Below are 18,479 nucleotides of genomic sequence, written 5' to 3'. Positions count from 1 at the left end.
GATCCTTGTGCTGGCGGCAGGGGCACCACGCTGTCTCTGGATGCAGTGACATGCTTGAATATGACTTTTCATGATTAACTGAGTAAGGTACGGCACCTTTCTGCCATGTATTCTGAAGGTTACTTTGATTTGTAAGCTGTAAACTTAGACAGAAGACCCAGAACAGTAAGTGTGTTGAGGGTAAGAGTGATTTGGTGGGATTTAAACTCTGATTTTATCCCCCCCGCCTCCCGATGGAGAATATAAACATTTTGTTGTTGTTTGTGTGAAGTGCCTTTTAGTACCAGCAGCCCAGCAATAGGGGATAAAGAAAGCAGATGCGTCCCATGTCTTTTTTAACTGCTTTTGTTTTTCTGATTGCTGTAAAGGAGGCTTTTAATTTTTTTCAATTTTTTTTCCAAGCAGCAAGTGCTCCACAGGGCTTGATCAAAGCTCATAAATGATGAATTGAAGGAATGCCCGGCGGAGAACAGAACGCCCTCCTTGTGCTCTGCTGTGTGTGCTGAGAACATCATTGTTTCTTCCCGTACCTTTTTCATCCTCGAGCTCGGGGCGGAGAGAAAAGGCCTTTGTTCCTTGCCTGTCAGCCAAGACAATGCCAGTGTGTTGTCCTACCTCTGCTCTCAGCACCTGACCAGCCAGAGCTCTGTGGGTTTTGGCAAGCCGAGCGTGATTGTCCTCCAGCTACAGTGTTACAAAAGAAAACAAATGGCATCACAGCCTCCTTTCTCCAGATCCTGGCCTGGCTGCTTCACTGCAGCAGTCATGTGCGTCTGTGCTTGCCGTTTTGTTGGGGGTGTGGAGGGAAAGCCGGCGGCCTCTCCTGCGCTCTGGGTTGAGGGATGCAGTTTCACCTGACTTCCAGTGCACAGGCACGCTATGTTTGCAGTTGGGTGCACTGGTCTCTGCTGTCCTGCTTCTGCAAGGTGCCTGCTTCGCTCAGGGGGAGGCGCTGCCCATGGGTGAAAGCACGCTTGGTTTCCCCTCCGCCAGCCCAGCAGCAGCTGCAGCTGTCGTGTCTGCTTCTGCCGTCCCTCCTCTGGTGCCCAGCACCTCCAGGCTCGCGCTCCCTAGCGTGTTTGTCTCCATGACACTGGGCACAGCTGCTGGAGGTGAACGGAGGCCCAGGCAGACCCAGTTTTTCCACCTTCCTTATAATTTCTATAGCATCTCTGGCTGTGCTGTCTTCTGATGCAAACTCTGCAAAGGAGAGAGCTTTTAGTTCTCTCTTTCTCTTGGTTTTGGGGGGGCTGATAGCAGGAACCAGTGTTTTGCAAATGAGCAGGGAGAGCAGATAGTGTGGTCTGGGGTGGAGAAGGGACTGGCAAGAGCAGGTTTGGAGAGGTGCTTGAGTGAAGACTGTAAGAGCTAAGACCATCTCTTCCCTGTTCTAGCCCCGTGCGAGAGGGCAGAGTTCAGGCAGAGCCACAGGTGTTTCTGGATGAGGCAGTTGCTTCAACATCTGCCACTGCTCCTGTTGGGAAGAGCCTTTAGCTGCATCTCTCCTGCAGTTTTGCACTCAGGTTGATTGTGTCTACCTTCAGGCATTGCAGCAAAGCAATGTTTCAGCTTCCCACCGTGGTGGAGAAGAAGGTGGTGGAGGTGCAATTCACCCTTGCAGTGGTGACTTGTCAGGTTCCTGCACCAGTGTGGAGTCCTGTAGTTGAAGCGCAGGCTTTAGTCAGTGGCACTTGTGCTGCTGCTGCCTGGGCATGCACCAAAATCCAGCATCAGCTCCTCTTCCCTTCCCATCTATTGCTGGACTTGGCCCCTTCATGAACAGCCCTGATGTTACACTTTATCCGGGAGAAAGAGCTCTGCAGTGGGTTTCAGAGGAGCCATGCTGAGGCTTGCTAACATCCCATGGCAGAGACCAAAGATGCCCGTGCCGTGGGGTAGGGACCTGATACAAAGGCAGTGCCGGCTCCTGGACACTGTGATGGATGACGTCTAGTCACTAGAGCCCACCCGGCAGCTTTCCCTGGCCTCTGCTTTCCTCAAGCTGAGCTGTCTTTGCTTCAGGTTTATATTTCCCTGAAGTCTGTTTCTAGGCATGCCTTCTTAATTACACCAGCTGGTGGTAACTTCTGTGAAATTGTGACAGTGCCAGTACCGTGGTCCCATTACCTCAGAGCCTTAACTCAGCTGCACCTAGTCCAAACTTTATCCCCTCCCAAGCTCCCTGTGCTGGAAGGCAGAAGTGCAAACAGCTTTAACCAGAACAATGTAGCATTGCCTGGGTAAAGAATGTGATTTACTTGCATATGTGTGGCATGTGAATGCCAGGGCCAGAGGGCACAGCATGAGTCCTCTCTTTTTTTTTTTTTTTTTTTTTTCTTCTTCCTTTCCCATTAGAGATGCCTGAGCCACTTGCTAGCACTTTTGTTTGGGGGTGAGGAGGAGAATGTGTGGGTTGATGAGAGGAGGTGGGAGTGAGATCTTTGGGAGCCAGGAGTCTGAAACTGAAAAAGTCAACAATCTAGGAAAGCTTTGTAGACGAGTTTAAAATTAGCCTGACCCAGTGCTTTTATATTGCTGGAATTTAATTCCTCTGACCCTAAAGTTTTTGGGCTGACTCAGAGCAAGAGTTCCCAGGCTGTGGTCAGTGGAAGTCCATGCTGTGAGGCGCTCCCATGTGGCCATGGGTCTGTATCAAACAGTGAGATGTACCTGCTCTCTACCTCCTTCTATTTGTGAAAGGTTGAAGAAATTCAGTCTGAAAAGCCAGGGAAGCCTCACGTATTTCTACTGGCTTTATGTCTGTATCGGTGTGTGGCTTGTGTCCGGAGCCTGTTCTCCCTCAAACTGGGATACTGCTGTGTGTAAAAGCTGTTCAGAGCTTTTCTTTTTTCAGGCATGATTGTAACTGTTTCTCTTCTGTTCCTGTTTGCAGGTTGTGCAGCTTGACATTAAAGAAACTGGTAGTCTTAAAGGAATTGGATAAGGAGCTTATTTCTGGGGTCATTGCTGTCAAAATGCAGGTAATTGCTGCTCAGTTCTAAGAATTAAATGTGTTACTTGGGTAAAAATACTGGCAGATGCCTAAACTGAGCTTCACCTCCATGTGAGGGTCCATTGCAGCCACGGGCTTCTTCTCAAGTACATCAGGGCATTCTGGATGTGTGGAGAGTCTCTTGTGATCCTTCCCCCATGCTCCTACTGAATTTCACTGTTGTAAGCGAAGAATACGGTTTGCTGAGGGCTCAGCATGAGCTTATCTGTATATAAAAATGCTCTTTACAGATCATATGCTGTCACCTCTTCTTCCTGAGCTGTCACTAAATCCAAGCCTGGTTCTCTGTTTAACATAGTTCAGCTCACTTTAGGGCTGAACATCTTGGTAACTTGGTCCTGGTTTGGGGGGTCTGGAGACTGGGCCTTCCTCTGCTGATGGGCAGCTCTGCTATCAGGAGTCCAACTCATTTCATAGCCAGGTGCTTGTCAGTGGATTTGTAGGGTGCCTGTACATTTTAATTTGTTTCCATAAAATACAGCTGTCATCCTAGGTAAATAACCCACTTTACAGCATACATTTGTGCCATTTAATTAGGTGCCTACATGTAGGTCACGCTTCCTGGAGGCAGGCTAGGAAGGAAGGGGACTGAGTTCCACAGTGTGTCACAGCATCAGTTCGGCTCACGTGCTCCCACCACTGCAGATGCTGAAGTACTTAATGAGTAAAAACCTAGCAGACCTGTAAGTAGAAAAATACCATTAACCATGCTGAAAAGCAGCTGCTTTTCAAATAAAGAGCCACGCAAACCCCTGCACAGAGCTGGTTGTGTCAAAACACACAAAGTCTAGCTTGGAAGGTGAAATCATGAAGGTTCTATGGTGCAAGAACATGCAGCTGAGGATTTAACCGCCATCTCTTATCTCCATGAGCAGTCCAGCTGGGGTAAAAATGTGTCCCTGTGTGTTGGAGGGGATTCACACAGCCACAGCAGGGAGCAGAAAGGCAGGGAATCGTTTCACACACCTGGATTCATGGGGACCTCGGAAGAAGCATGGCTGTGGGTTCCCAGGCTGTCAGATATCGCTTGTTGGGGCTGAAAGCTTTCCATATGTTTGTCCTACTAGATGGTGGATGCATCACTGTAAGGGCCTGAGACTTGTCAGTGAATGATTTACGTGTAGCGCATGTCAGACTTGGTTTGGAGGATTCAGTAGCTTTTACTAGAGCAAAACCTTTTCCTGTCCAGGTTACTGCTGACAGTTTACACTTTTTATGGGTGAAAAGGTTGGAAATACTGCCCCAGACCTGCAAGTCCAGAGGGAGTTTTAACATGTGGATCTTGTCTATTTTGGGTACATGTTGTGATCTGCCTTGCTACAGTAAGTCAGACATTGGACCTGAGCACTTCTTCTGCAGTCCTTTCTACAACAGCGCAGATCCCTGAAGAAGTGGAAGGCAGAAGGACTTGCCGTGTTTGGGGTGCTCATCTGCCAAGTCCAAGACTGCGGCTCACATCCCCAGGCCATCCTTCTTTTGCCTTTGATCTGTCTTTTCAGTTGACTTAGAGGTGACAGTGGTTGGGATGACTGCTGTCCCAGAGGGTGCCTCACCTTGGGTGTCCCTTGTGCTGGATCAGCACCCATATTTCTTTGTGATGTGCTGTTTAACTGTAGGTCAGTAGCACTGCAACTGTCTCAGACACAGGCAGATTTGAAGCCCTGTTATTAAAAGTCCCTTTATAGCTTGCAGGTTATGATGATGATGCTAACAAACTCTTTCAGGATCACTTAATTTGCCAGCACTCAGGTTTCTGACATGGCTCTTGTTTGAGGCTGGTGATACTGGATCATCAAATAAATGATCTCTGTCGAATGACTCAGTGCCTTTGTATGGGGATTGCGAGAGCGAGGTGTCAGGCACTGGAGTCCTTCCAGAGCGGATGACTGAATTCAGACCTAATGAGAGCATCTTACCTGCATTTCCCATGTCTCCTTGCAGCCTCCTGAACAGTCATGTTCAAAGAGTTGTCAGCTGTATTTCCCGAGCTGTTGCTCTATTTATCTGCTGCAGTCTTTTAAAAGCATCTATATTTGGTCTTTCATTAGATTTCGAGTTGCGTAACAAGTAAAGCAAGATCGCTGCTATGAGGAGCTTTGCACCAACGGAACAGATGCTGCTGTTGCCAGCAGCGAGGCTAGCTGTGCTTTACTTGCATGCGTGCTGCTTTTCCTCGGGGGAGCCCTTCGGTTTCTCACCCTGCTCTGCTGTCTGTCTTGTGATCTGCTGGAGCTTAGGCACCGCTGCAAATCACAGCATTCACTCTGGCTGCCTGAACGATGTGTTTGGGGAGGAAGGGATGTAAACAAGTCTCTGCTTCTCTCTCATCTCAGGATGCTATTTGAGGCTGATGTGGGCAGACTAGATTTTCTTTTGGATGTAGCTGGGAGGTGTTTACTCCCCCAGTCTGTCTCTGATTTCCCAGATGCTGCTTTTTTGAGAGCTACAGTTCTGTGCTTCTGGGAGATCAGCCTGTCTGGACAAAGCCAGATCTGCAGCCTCAGCAGAACATTGAGCCAGAGACCTCTCAAACTTGCCACTGTGTTTGAACAATGCAGAAGGATTTGCTAGGCAGCAGTCTGTCGTGCTTTCCTGCTAGTTTTCCCTGAAACATTCCCTGAAATGAAATGCTCACACAGTAAATAGCCCAGTAACTCGGTTAGTGTACAGCAGCCCAAACACAGTGTTGATTTGGAGTTGCCCTGTAATACTGTCAGGTCTCCAGACTCCACTGCGATGCTTAGTGGATTTTTTCTTTTATAACCCCAACTACTCGCAGTTGTTTAAACAGGTTAAAATCTCCACTTTCCCCAGGGAGGGGTGTGTGCACAAAAAGAAAAGACAAGTCCATCATGGCTAACGCTGAAGATTTAAGCATGACGCTGCAGCCTCCGAACCCAGGAGATGATGAGCCTTGTACCTATTGGCTGAAGTCAAAATACAAGCCTTGAACTTGAGGGGTGGGGGTTGACTCATAGCTGTTGAATGCTGGGGTTTGGCAGAACAAAAGCTGCTTTGTTGCGGTTAGGGACAGTAAATATGCCCAAATCTTTATTAGTCAAATATCTCCCTTTCATCTCATTAATATTTCACAGAAATGCAAGGTCAGACCCATCCGTTCACTTTCTCTGTGGTAGTCCCTGACAATGTTTCCTGGTTTTCAGTAAATAGGACTGGGGTGGGGTGTAAGGGCTGGCTTCTGGGGAATTCACCTGATGGACTTTGTTTCTGTACAGGGCTCCAAGCGGATCCTGCGGTCTCACGAGATTGTATTGCCCCCGAGTGGACATGTGGAGACAGAGCTTGCGCTGACCTTCTCGCTGCAGGTAAGGTGGGATGTGGCCTTGGGGCATGTGTGCTTGCTAGACTTGCTGCTTTGCAGTGAGCAGAGGTGCGTTGTGGGCCTGAGGTGAAGATCCTTCTAGTGCTGCCAGAGATGCTTGTTCTTAAGGCAGTCCCAGCCATTTCTGAAGAGCTATCTGAGCTCTTTTGGCTTGTCTCTGGGCAGTCAGCTTTGGGGACTTGGAGCAAAAATGGCCCAGATGCTTCCAGGATCTGGGGAGGGGGAAGCCCACTAGGAAAGCTGCCATATAAACCCTTAGAATTGTTTCTGGGGCCAACCCTGCATCATGAAAGGCAGATCTCTAATCCTGACTTGTCTGGGGAGAACAGACAAGTTAGACACTCGCTGTAATTTGCACATCCTCAGTGCAACAACACAAATTTGTCTGAATTGCCTCTCAGCATTGATGGCCTGGAGCAGGGTGCTGGTTCGCAGTGTTAGGGTACCTTCCTTGTTGTGCATCCTGTGTTTGGAGCCCAGGAACATGAGGACTTCACTGCAGTCTGTCCTCTTCATGTTATGTCTGTGGCAGGAACTGGAGCAGAGCAGGACGGCTCTTTTTTTGCCTTTTGTTGCCTTCCTTATGAATGGGCACTGGAGGGTGGCAGCCATGGGGGGTGTTACGGAGTATCAGGCTGACAGATGGCAGTAGTAGGAATGGGACAGGTGAACCTCTGATTTGGAGTTGCCGAGGGAGGCACCATCTGGGGAAGCAGGAGCAGTATGCAGACAGTTACTCCTGGCTCTAGAGTCGTAGGAATAGCTGGGAATTGGAGCAACTGTATTTTATTGGTTCCTCTTTTCCTCAAAGCATGCTGCCCTGGTGCTACCTCCTCAGTAGGGAAATAAGGTAAATAGAGGCTGGCTTGCTGCAAGCAAGAGGGAGGATCCTGCATGCATAGGGCAGAGCCAGACAGACACTCAGGAGCATTCATATCTGGATTATCTGTGTTTTGGGACTGTTGGTTAGATTTTGAAGTCAAGAGTTTGATCTGGTAAGGAGAAAGGCTCACGTGATGATGTGAGACACACTGGTTGTTACTCAGACCTGTGCAGACTTGAAGCAGGTAAGATTTCATTGCAGGCGGATGATAACCCTGTGGCTGCCCAGGCAGATACACAGATGGCTGATGCTTCTGGTTCTGTCCTGATGCAGCCCACAGACTGGGTTAACTGCAGCACTGCATCCCCTCCTTTGTGAACAGGAATAACAAAGCCACGTGCCAGGAATACGTATTCATGGGTCCTGGGGCTGCAGCTTTCCCATGGTTGGGAGCAGAGCTGTAAGATGAACCAGGTCTCCCTCTGCAAGTCCTGGGTCAGCAAGCAGCAAGTATTTCTGCAGATCTTTTTGGAATTAACTTGGAATACGGGGGGTTTTTTGTTTTTTTTTTCTGGGACTCAGAGCAATGCTGCAGCAGGACATAGAGCATTGCCTTTAACTCAATTTCCCCTGAAGGGGCTGGGAATTGAGCCAGAATAGGGGAGATCGATGTCCGTGACACTGAGTCTTCAGAAGAGGTGAGCAAGCTTAATGCAGAGGTGTGCTGCAGGTCTCTGGCTGCAGGAAGGATTGGTGGTCTTGGATGCAGTAAGGCCTGGGAAGCCTTCCTGAAATGGCACAGCAGGATTTTTATGACAGCTTTTATTGTTTCTTAATTGGATGACGGCTGGAACCTACTCCTAGCTAACAACTGCAGCTTAAGCCAGATACAGTCTGAATTTAGTGTGTCTGGGATATATTTGAGAGTGGTGATGGGCCACAAAGTAAAAGCATGTGGATGTCACAGCACAAAGAAGGTCTCAGTGTCTTGCAGCAGCCAGTATCTCCATATCGCACTGTCAGCTCTTCAAAGTGTATGCCTTGCTTTGTGCTAGCTGTCTGAATTTGCAGCCCCTCGTATCTTTGCAGTCACTGCCTTCTCAGCTGCTTCTCCTGGGTGAAATTCTTGTCCTTTGTACGGAGCATTTCCTTGTCAGAGGTAAGCTAGAAAGGTGATGGTGAAGGCCGGCATAATAGTGAGCAGCCTGTTGTGTCTGGCAGGCCTCCGCTTAGACAGAAGGGAGGAGTTTCCTGTTACTCTATTACACAGCTGGGGTAAGACTGGAGTTATTGGTGTGTCTGATCCTGTTTCACCTTGCTAGCTAGGGCTAGACCAGTGGTAGCCTTTCTGGCAGGTGATCTACCATCACCCTTACTGCTGGAACGGCTGCTTCTCCTGACCCTCCGTGGGTTTCACAGGATCAAGTGAAATTCCCCAGATATTAATTCCTGTGTTTAGTCTAATAAACCTTTCCAGATGGAAGGAATTACATCATTGGGGCTTCAGAAAGAATGTCTTGCCCTGACTCTTGCTGTTCTGGTGTGTGTGATGGGCCCTTCTTCTCACCCCTCAGAGGTGCCTTGGAGTGCTTGGTGCTTCCTCTAAAAGTCTTGTTTTCAAATGTTTTGAGCCAAACTGTTTTCCTCTCCAATCTCTGTCATGGGCTGACAATTACTGAAAAGTTTTGGTCGAAACCATTCTGTAGAGTTGATAAGCCATGGCTGGTCTTAAAAATAGCTTGTCTGTGCTATGAAAATGGCTTGACTTTTCTTCTAGAGGCCTTTGCTTTTAACGGAGGAGCTGAGTGGTCTGAGTTTCTCTCTACCTTTCTTCTATTATCTCTGGGAATGCTCATCAGAGGTGGCTAGGCAGCACACCTTTGAAAAACAGAAACTTGCACATGTATGGACTTGAGCCATCCAGTTTAATCCCTGAAAACTCATACACATTGAAATCTAGCTGGCCTGGGACCAAGCGTGACTTTGGACTTTAGTTGCAGGCTCATACTTATGCAGCATTGGTGTGGCCCAAGTGCCTTGAGCTGAGAGCAAGGAGTCCCTCTCCCCTGCTGCCCTCCCAACAGATGGGAGGGCCTCAGAGGCAGGGAGGTGGTAGATTTGAATGCAAAAGGCGCCTCTGGTTTTTTGAGCCCCTTTTGCCCCGTCCACCCAGTAACTTTCTTCTATCCATGTTTAGGGACGTTGCACATCTGTAAAGTCACAGGCTCCATTTGTGTCTGGATGCAGGTGTGTTTTGAGGTTGTCTTTTAATGACGTGGACTGCTGTTCCTCTCTTCTGCAGGGCCGCTTCCTTGTGCAATGCACAGTCGATCTTGCCCTTGCAGAGCAATCAGTTAATTAGTATTCTGCTTGTTTGTGTGGCCACTGCTCCCAGCTCTCTGTGTAGCGGTCAGGCTTGCTCTGGACTGCAAATTAATATCTCAGGGCTTCTGGTGGCACTCAGCATTTGTATTTATCAAGCGTTTTGATAGGCAGGAAGTTATTTTCATAATGTCCCAAGGGGAAAAAAAAAAAAAAAAGATGTAGGTCTTTCCTGTGAGAGAAGCATCCTTCACTTGGGTATGTCCTGTTTGAGATCCCTGTAATTAGGTTCTCCTGTCTGCAGGTTACTTAGTGCTAGGTTTTTTGTATATTTGGAGCACATGTCGCATTCATCTCTCTTCTCAAGATGAGACTCGGCTACCTGGTCAGGTGGCTGTTGTATCTTTTCTTGAAGATTGCTCTTCCATTGCACAGGTTCTTCCTCCCACAGCCAGTGAGCTGGGCCCTGGGGACTGTCAGTGCTCTGGTGGGCGTCCTGGCAGAAAGCAGGGCCTGACTGCACTAATATTCTGTGCAGATGACCAGGCCAAACTGAAATATCGTGGTTAGCCCCTTTTCCCTAATAGTCTCTGCTTGACTTCAGAATCTCTCTGTTCTTGGGGAGTTTTTTCGGTGATACATAAACAAATGTATTTTCTTGTATGGAACATTTCTTGGAAAGATTTATGTCTTTGCAACATAGCCTGGCAGTAGGACAGGGTTTTTCTTGACTTAACTACATAAAATATGACCACTTTGAGCAACAGAAGTTTGAGTGTGTTAATGCTGCAGAACATTGACAGTTGCAAGAGCTGTGTGCCTGAAGGAGACAGCATGGTCCTGGAGAGAATCAGCTGTGTGACCGTGTAGGTCTCTGTGCTTTAACAAAAGAGGCATCAGCAAATCCTTGGCCTCTTCATAGCTGTGCCTCTCTTCACTTGCCATTCAGAGTACAATAGGCTCTTAAACGTGTGCAGTAGAGGGTCAAACACTGAGAAATGTCTGTGTGCTGGAGGGAAGGCAGTGTCCTGGGTGCAGGGATCCACGGCTGTCCCTGCTGCTGTGCACTGCCCACTGTTTGTGTGGGGACAGCCTGCGCCCTGGGCAGCACCTCTGGGGCTCCAGTTCTGGGCAGCCTCCATTTAGCTGTTGGGCTTGGGCTCAGCCCTTCCCAAACTGAACAGCTTCTCTGCACCCCCAGATGGCGTTTTCGGTGTGCTTGGCTGGGGAAATGAAAGCCCAGAGCTGAGCTGTTTGGTCAGAGATGAAGGCTTCCTTGGGTTAATGAAGGATTGTCCACAGAGTGTGAGTTAGCTGTAGGCACTTCTAAAAGCCTTGGGTTAATTCCTAGGAATGGAGTTTACTTGTGAAGCAGGCAGCTTGGGAGGTAACGTCAAGAGACGTAATAAATTTTTCCGTTGTGTTTCCAACCGCAGTACCCTCACTTCTTGAAGAGAGAAGGCAACAAGCTTCAGATCATGCTGCAGCGGCGGAAACGGTACAAGAACCGAACCATTTTAGGCTACAAGACTCTGGCTGTGGGCTCTATCAACATGGCTGAGGTGAGCAGCATTTGACATGATCTCTGTTTACAAAGGTGGACATTTTCCCTTCTCTTTAAACCCAGTGTTGTCACTTTCCTCATTGAGAAGTACCTGGTGGGATTTCATATAGCTGTCTTAATAACTGTAATCATTATTCCAAGGCAATATTTTAAATAGATTTTACTACTGAGTAATAATATTGGACATTTTCTGGATAGTATCTTGAGAGCTAAAGCTTTCACGAGGCTAGCTTATTACCTTGTGAGGGTTTTGTTGTTGTGTGGTTTTTTTAGAGTTAGGGGGTCCAGATCATTTCACCCAAATACAGTGCTGTCCCCTTTGCATTCAGGACACTTCAGCGTAAGTTTAAAACTAGTAAATATATTCTTCTGTATCATGTTTCCTGGAAGGAACAGCAGAAGTTGCAGTGTATTTGGTTCAGTTGAACTTATGCGTGCATTTTTCTCAGGTTGGTCTTAAATGTAAAACGTTTTGTTGTTGTTTTGTAAGTGCAGAACAAGACAGATAGGGTCACTCGGGCAAGCCTTCCAATCCTAAGAAATGTTAAAGTTAAGGCAAAGTTTGTTTGTTGTGCTTCACTGTGCCACTGCATGAGAGTTCAGGATCAAGCAGTTTCTCTCATTTTGCTTGAAACACCCTTTGCAATTCTTATTTCATGGCTATTGGTAATTTAGGTGGAGTTCTATTCATGAGAGGTAAATGATAAAATTTTCAGATTTACATCTGAAAATTAATGCTGGAATCAAGTATGGATAAATTTTTCACTAAGGCTTTCTGAATGGCTTAGCTCCACGCTTCATTATTTCATGCCTTGTTTGATATCTGCTGTTTCTGTTCCTGAGTATTTAGAGATGGGCTTAGCAGTAGCAAGTTCAGCTTAACAGCAGTATTTTTCAGCAGACTGCATTCTGTCAACAAATAATTTCTATCCAAAATAAGCTAGTGTTACACTGTGGTGAGTTATTACTATATTAAATAATTCATTATAAAGACTACTCCTTGTGTGTGAGTTCAGCTTCCCTTAGACTTGCAGTAAATGGTGAACTCCCCATTTGAATTGGCCAAATTCTGATTTGTGGTGTTGTAGCTAACATTTTTCCTGTACCGTGTTTGATTTGTTTAAGAACTAGAAATTAAAAACTGCTGTAAGGCAGAAAACATGTGGGCCCATTAATTAGACCCATCAGTGAACTTCTAAGTGTTGGGCATTTGCTGCTGCTGCATGTGGTTTTTCTTATGTCTTTTTGTAATGTCAGCTGCCTGAGGTTAGGAGGTCAAAAATTTTCAAAGGTTCACTGTGTTAGGAAATAGTTGCTCTCCAGCTCATCTGGGATATTTCTGAAATTGAAGACTTCAGGAAAACAAATTTTAAAACCCCCCCCCCCCTCTTCTTTGCAGTTTATAGTATAATGACCCCTAAACAGCACTGACACATTTCTTAAAATTAAAAAAAAAAAAAAGTACTCTTAGCTGTTGAAACAAAGCAAAGAATTGGAGTTGTGAGTCTGAGCAGAGTTTAAGAGCAGAGGGGCATATGTTCCTCATCAGCTCAGGTCTTTTTAAAGCCACGTGAGGAGCTAACAAAGCAGCCTGGTGTGAGTTAGAAAGCTGAGGTGCAGGCATGGGGAAGCGTTTTCTGACTCTGGTGGGGTGAGAGAAGAACGTAAGTCTTAGGTTCTGAGGAGAGTCCTGTGAGCTGTGAGTGGCAAAGGAAAGAGAAACCCACACCGAGATGTCCCTCTGCCTCCATTATTGTCCTGTTTTTTGTGACCCACTGCTTCATTATCCTGGGGTGGCCAGCTCCTCTGATATTCAGGTGCCAGCTCTCTGGAGCAGGGTTTTTTGCTTTAGGAAGCACTTTGCATTTGTATCTCGCCAAGAATTTTTGCCTTTACTGGCTCTTCTGCTGGGCTTTAACACAAATAAGTTCCTTAATTAGGTGTTCAGAAGGTTGGTAACTTGATAATTCAAATCAGTACTGTGCTGTGGAATCAAATACATAATAATGAGATAGTCAAGTATTGTGCTTCAAGGATGAGCTAATCAGCTGTCAAGCTCAGAATGCCTTTTCTTTCTTTCCTTCCATCACTTCCATTAGTAGTCAAATAAAATCTCAACTAACATTGTGTATTGCCGGCAAGTGGCTCCTGCAGTTGCAGGGTGTTGGCTTGCTTCTGTACTTGGAAATGTGGAGTAACTCTATTAACATAAATAACTCTTGTAGTATGCAAATGATGCAAGTTTAAATACATTTAAATGCAGATTTCTACTGCTTAATTTGTGTCCCAGGTCATGCAGCACCCCACAGAAGGTGGCCAGGTTCTGAGCCTTTTCAGCAACATCAAAGAGGCTGCAGTGAAGGTAGCAGAAATCTGGATCTTCTCCTTGTCAAGTCAGCCAATTGACCACGAAGACAGCACTATGCAGGCCAGCCAGAAAATCAAGTCTACAGGTAAGAGCTCAACCACATGCTCTGAGGACCAATGTCTCCCTGAACTAACTGAAGTTAACAGTCCCACCTGGGCTTAGATGCTTCCTGGGACAAACGAGAACTGATTTGCACAAGTTGCTGTGTCTATAACTGACTAATGCAAAGAAAACCCACTTTGCAAACCTGTTGCTGTGTAAACAGGGAGTGTGACAGGAATGGGGGATTGAATTGTCAAAGCTTCTCTTGCATATCACGCCAGGCCTGAGCCATCCAGCAAGGGTTAGCTGTGTTCTCGCCAATGCTCTTCCAGCATTACTGGTGGGTGTGTTGAGAACCTGTAGCTTCTCACCTGGCTAACAGTGTTGTATTCAGGAGATTCACATTTAAGCTACTCTTCGAACTTCTTTGTCCTTTGAGTGTTCTGCAATAAATCTCATTAACTTAGATGAGACCTGCAAACCTGCAACATGTTTTGCTGTGGACTATGGCCTGGTTTAATGAGTGTAAATCCATGGTGTTGTGCACCGTATAGGGAAGTCATTGGGTTTCTGCTCGTGACAATCTTTTTATTTGGTACCAGCCTTCTGCTCACTGCTAGAAGAGTCACCTATTGAAGGTAGTGCATGCAGGTGCTTGTGTGTTGCTACCTGAGGCCAGGCAGCTCACCTGAAGTGTCATTTCAATAAAGGATTTAGACTCTCCTGGCATGTCTTACTTGCTCCTTCAAGCCAGTTATGCCCATGTTAGGGGGAAAAGTAATTTCCCTTGTGGAGAAACCTCTTTACTTGCTGCTGTCTACCAGGTGGTTCTTTCCAGGGTAAAAGGGGGTGGTGTTTCAAGGAGCCTTATCTGTGTGCTGGTCCTTTCTTCCTATTAGATGTGTTTCTCCTTGTTCCTTGCCTCCAGGCGGTTCCTATCTCACTGGTTCTAGCACAGATAGAAGATAAACTAGCAGGCATCTCCTTGTGTGCCTCCTTTCTTGATTTGTGACTGTTAGTTGGCCTTCTCTGCTCCTGAGATGAGACTGTCCCCTCACCTTAAAGGAGTTTCACAGGATCTCTCCCCTCTTTCCTTCCCTTTCAGACAACTATTCCGAGGAAGAGTACGAGAGCTTCTCTTCTGAGCAGGAGGCCAGTGATGATGCCGTACAGGGCCAGGTACTGTTTAGGGCATGGCTTCTCCCTGTGAGAGCTTCAGCAGAGCGTGTACACTCTCAGCTTGTGCTTGAAACTAAAAGCCTGTTTCTTTAGCTATGACACATTTCTTTAGCACCATGACAGTGCGAGACTGTCTCCAAGTGTTAAGCTGCAGTGGCAAAAGGCCTGCACAGTAACCCATTTCTTCCACCATGCTGTGATTTATCTATTCATGTGTTTGGACTTGAGCTCCCTTTAAACACTAAAACATTAGCATCCTTGTTTGTTTCTCTGCTTAATGGTCAAGGCATCAGTTGATTGCTTCTGTAATGCTGATTGGATTCAAAGACCCCAACTAGATCCCCCGCTGTAATTAAAGGACCAATGGGGTATGAGTCAGTCTTTAGTCTTTAATACCTTCTGCGAAATAGGTCCTTACGGAGAACCCCCTGGGTAGATGTGAGATGCTTTCGAGTTTGGGTCTTATGCCTTTGCCTTCAGACTCTGGCATCACCTGCCTTCCACCTCTTGGAGGGTACTGGGAGAGGAACCCACCGAAATGTGGGGCTGTGAGTATCCTTGTTCCTTGCATGTAGAACTAGGGCTGTTTTGCTTCTCCAAGCTGTTATTCCTGGCTCTCTGCAGACCTGGTTCATAAGTGCAATTGAGGCAAATGCTGAAAGCCTGGAAGACAGAGCAGCAGGTTCATCTTCATAGAGGGAACATTTTTAGCACTTAAATGCTCATGTGTCCCCAAATCAGAAAGGTAACACAGGAATCCTCTTTCTGTTCAGGATTTGGATGATGATGAGTACGAGCTGGGGAAGCCCAAGAAGCAGCGGAGATCGATAGTAAGAACGACGTCCATAACCAGGGTCGGTGGAAATTAGTTTTACTAACACTGACGGGGTTTGGCCAGGATGCACAGTGCATGTGGCTTATGGGAGCAGCAGTACTAGACGTGCTGGCCCAGCAGGGAGCTTTGGGGCATGGTCACAGCATGTGAAGAGCTACAAGAAGCAGCCAGTTCAGGGGGTGGGGCCATCCAACGTGTGTGTCTGTGCTGTCTTGAATGTCCGTTGGCTGCAAGGCTAAGGAGCTCCAAAAAATCATGCAAGTGTGTGAAATTCACCCCCATGAAGACGCCAGAGCAGGATCCATGCTCATCTAAGTCCTGAAAGTAGCTTTAAGTGAAGGGAAGCTCTTCTGTTTGTGCTCTGCATAGGAGAGGCCAGTGGGAAGGTATCAAAATGAAGTTAAGTAGCTCAGTCAGGGGCTGGAGCTTGACAGATAAACCTGATGTGGTGCATGTGGTGCTGAGGCAAAAGAAGTAGCTGGGTATTGAAGGCTTTGGCAAGTCGCATGCAGCTATCCACCCTCTCACAGCAAGCATGTGTATGCCTGCAAAGCTGCACTTCTGTGTGGAGCAGTGACTTGTGCTTGACCACGCCATAATGCAGCTTTCTGCTTACACAAGTGTTTATGTACATCTGTGATGACAGTTACCCAAAACCACCATGATGGGCTAGGTTTTCTTTTTTGTACTTAGGAGTAATTTTGGAGATCATTGTACCTCCTGTGAGGTTATTTCTGAATTCCATATTTTGATAAGGTCTGAAATAAACCCTGTTTTGACCTGAATCTGCCACTAAAAAGACCCTCTGTATGAGACCAGGAGCCTGCTAGTTCATATCCTTGGTGTCCTTAGTATTGTTTTCAGGTGTCAGTGACCAGCCAGGACAAAATACACCACTGGGTTACTAAACGAGCAACTTCCTCTTAGTAAGAATAATGTCTTTCTAGCCCTGACCACTAAACTGATACTGAATCTCCAGTGTGTGGGGCTGGCGCAAAACTGGGTTTGGTGCTGCCAGTTAAGTTAACATCAGTTCAGCTCCAAACCCAACAGGTCTCCTGTCTGCCGACTGTCAAACCATTTAGGCCAGAGAACAGCTCTTGCCATGTCACCTTAGCTATGCATACTGTGTGTCCTCCCTCCACAGACTGCCATGCTGATCCAAGGTGGTCTGCGTGATGGACAGTTTTGCTTGACATCCTGAGCCAGAGGACATCTCTCAGTATCGTGAGAGCATCTTGGCCTCACAAGTGCATTAGGGACAGAAATAGGGCAGTCTTTGGAGAGTCTTGTTTGAGGCCTGGTGGATTTATTTCACCTAAACTTCAGCTGTCTAGAAGGTGGTTGCAGGTCACGGGATTTGAGTTCAGAGGTAAAGGGCTAGGTTTGGAGGCGCAGGGCAGTGTGAAGTGTCTGAGGCCAGAGTGGGAGCAGGCAGTTGGACTTGCAAGAAGAACGTATGTGAGATACAGGAGATCTGTATTGCCAGCAAATGAGCAACTTTCTTTGCTTACGAGTGGCCTGGTGCCAGCCATTTTCTCCTCCCTTTCCTCCTGACACAGGGATGCCACCTCAAATGCTCTGTACCGGCACTCACGCCTCGGCTCTTCTCATCTTCCTTTTCTTCAGAGTGTGTATATTAGGTTTGTCAGTGACAGACAGAAGGGCTGGGCAGCTCGTAGCAAATCTTAGCTCTTTGGTCCTGCAAGAGAGAGATAGTGGGGGCAAGTAAACACAAAAGAAGTGCAGCAGTTTGGCTTGTGTTGTTTTGGACTTGGTGCCTGCTGTGTCCAGGATCTGGGGGTATCAGACTCAGAAAGGATTTTTCTGATAGGCTAAGGACAAGCCCCTCAACTTTTCTACAGTGCTGCTAGTCAAATAAATGAGTCTGCCAGGATGAACTGCAAGCTCCTGGAAAAAACAGTGCTTTGTTGGTACCTGTTGTACTTCAGGTCAGTGCGTAGATGCCTGTGTTGGCTCTTCCTTGTTAAGAATCAGAAAAGTTGACTGTCAAATGTTTGTCAGAAATATATCAAACAGGTACAGGAGGCGATCTGGTAGATAAAATAATTTGTTATCCACTCTGTGTCCAACCAAGAGTGGTGTGCCATCTGTCAGGGCCAGAAGATTTATAATGCTTGGTGGAGTGGGACCTAGTTAGTTGTAATGCAGGAAAGAAGGTATCATAGGTGTGGAAAAGCTGATTTCAACATAAGAACGGCAGAGACTTGGTTTGTGGTGCCAGGAGTTGTTTTTATTTGAAGCAGCAGCTAGAGCACCAGTGTCAGATGTGTCTGGGCTTCTTGCAGACTGGAAGAAAACAGTTCACTTAACGCTTTACTTACGTAAAAGTGTCTTTGACTTGCAGCAACAAAACTTCAAACAGAAGGTTGTAGCATTGCTGAAGAGGTTTAAAGTGTCTGACGAGGTAAGTAATTCATTCTGTAAGCCTTCCTGTCTTGTGTGTTGCCCTCTGCTTGGTGCATCTTGCTTTAGTCTTCAGGAACACTCTCCTGTTTCCCCCTAGTTCCCTTCATTTTGTTTTCAAGTCTGCAGTGGATGTGACCTTTCCTTACACCCTGGCCTTGCATGGAGGCTTGAGGGCCAACTTTAAAATGTCATCAAACGTTTTCTAGATCAAGTTTTATCAAAAGCAGATTTTGGCAACCACGTGTGTACCCATTAGTTTTGCAGACTGCTTTGAAATTATCTTTGACCCTTTCAAAGGCAAGTAGTCTACGGTATATACTGCTTGTGAAGTTAAATCCCAGCCTGTTTGATTATCTTACTAGAACAGCCAGGCAAGACATGAAAAACTTGAATAGGGAATGCAGATCCACAGGAGAGTCAGCTGTCTGGTCAGAGCTGAAAATGAAAGAGATCCAGAACCCAAGAAACCTGTGTAATGTTAAGTATCTAATATAAAAACAGTTAACATCTCAGTTGGCTGTATGGCTGTGTGCTGATTTTGTGGCTTTTGGGGGAGAGGG

The 18,479-nt window shown here is 46.7% G+C and overlaps 1 protein-coding gene across 8 annotated transcripts in view; it reads left to right on the top strand.

The window, feature by feature from the left end:
- The window catches only part of PACS2 (phosphofurin acidic cluster sorting protein 2), a 68,764-nt gene that overhangs the window by 15,789 nt on the left and 34,496 nt on the right, over positions 1-18,479 (top strand). For 5 of the 8 annotated variants that reach the window (XR_663445.1, XM_009320610.1, XM_009320605.1 and 2 more), the window contains exons 3-9: positions 2,894-2,981; positions 6,250-6,339; positions 10,938-11,063; positions 13,356-13,518; positions 14,581-14,654; positions 15,428-15,508; positions 17,858-17,917. Coding sequence is in view for 7 of the 8 variants with exons in the window: in XM_009320610.1 (XP_009318885.1) it covers positions 2,894-2,981; positions 6,250-6,339; positions 10,938-11,063; positions 13,356-13,518; positions 14,581-14,654; positions 15,428-15,508; positions 17,858-17,917 (682 nt within the window). In the remaining variant the exon portion in view is untranslated. The remainder of the gene's footprint in view (positions 1-2,893; positions 2,982-6,249; positions 6,340-10,937; positions 11,064-13,355; positions 13,519-14,580; positions 14,655-15,427; positions 15,509-17,857; positions 17,918-18,479) is intronic. The other 3 variants (XM_009320608.1, XM_009320606.1, XM_009320609.1) reach the window with 2 other exon arrangements.

This window comes from Pygoscelis adeliae, unplaced genomic scaffold (assembly GCF_000699105.1).
Source record: "Pygoscelis adeliae isolate BGI_AS28 unplaced genomic scaffold, ASM69910v1 Scaffold402, whole genome shotgun sequence".
NCBI lineage: Eukaryota > Metazoa > Chordata > Aves > Sphenisciformes > Spheniscidae > Pygoscelis > Pygoscelis adeliae.
This window is presented reverse-complemented; position numbering and strand designations above follow the sequence as displayed.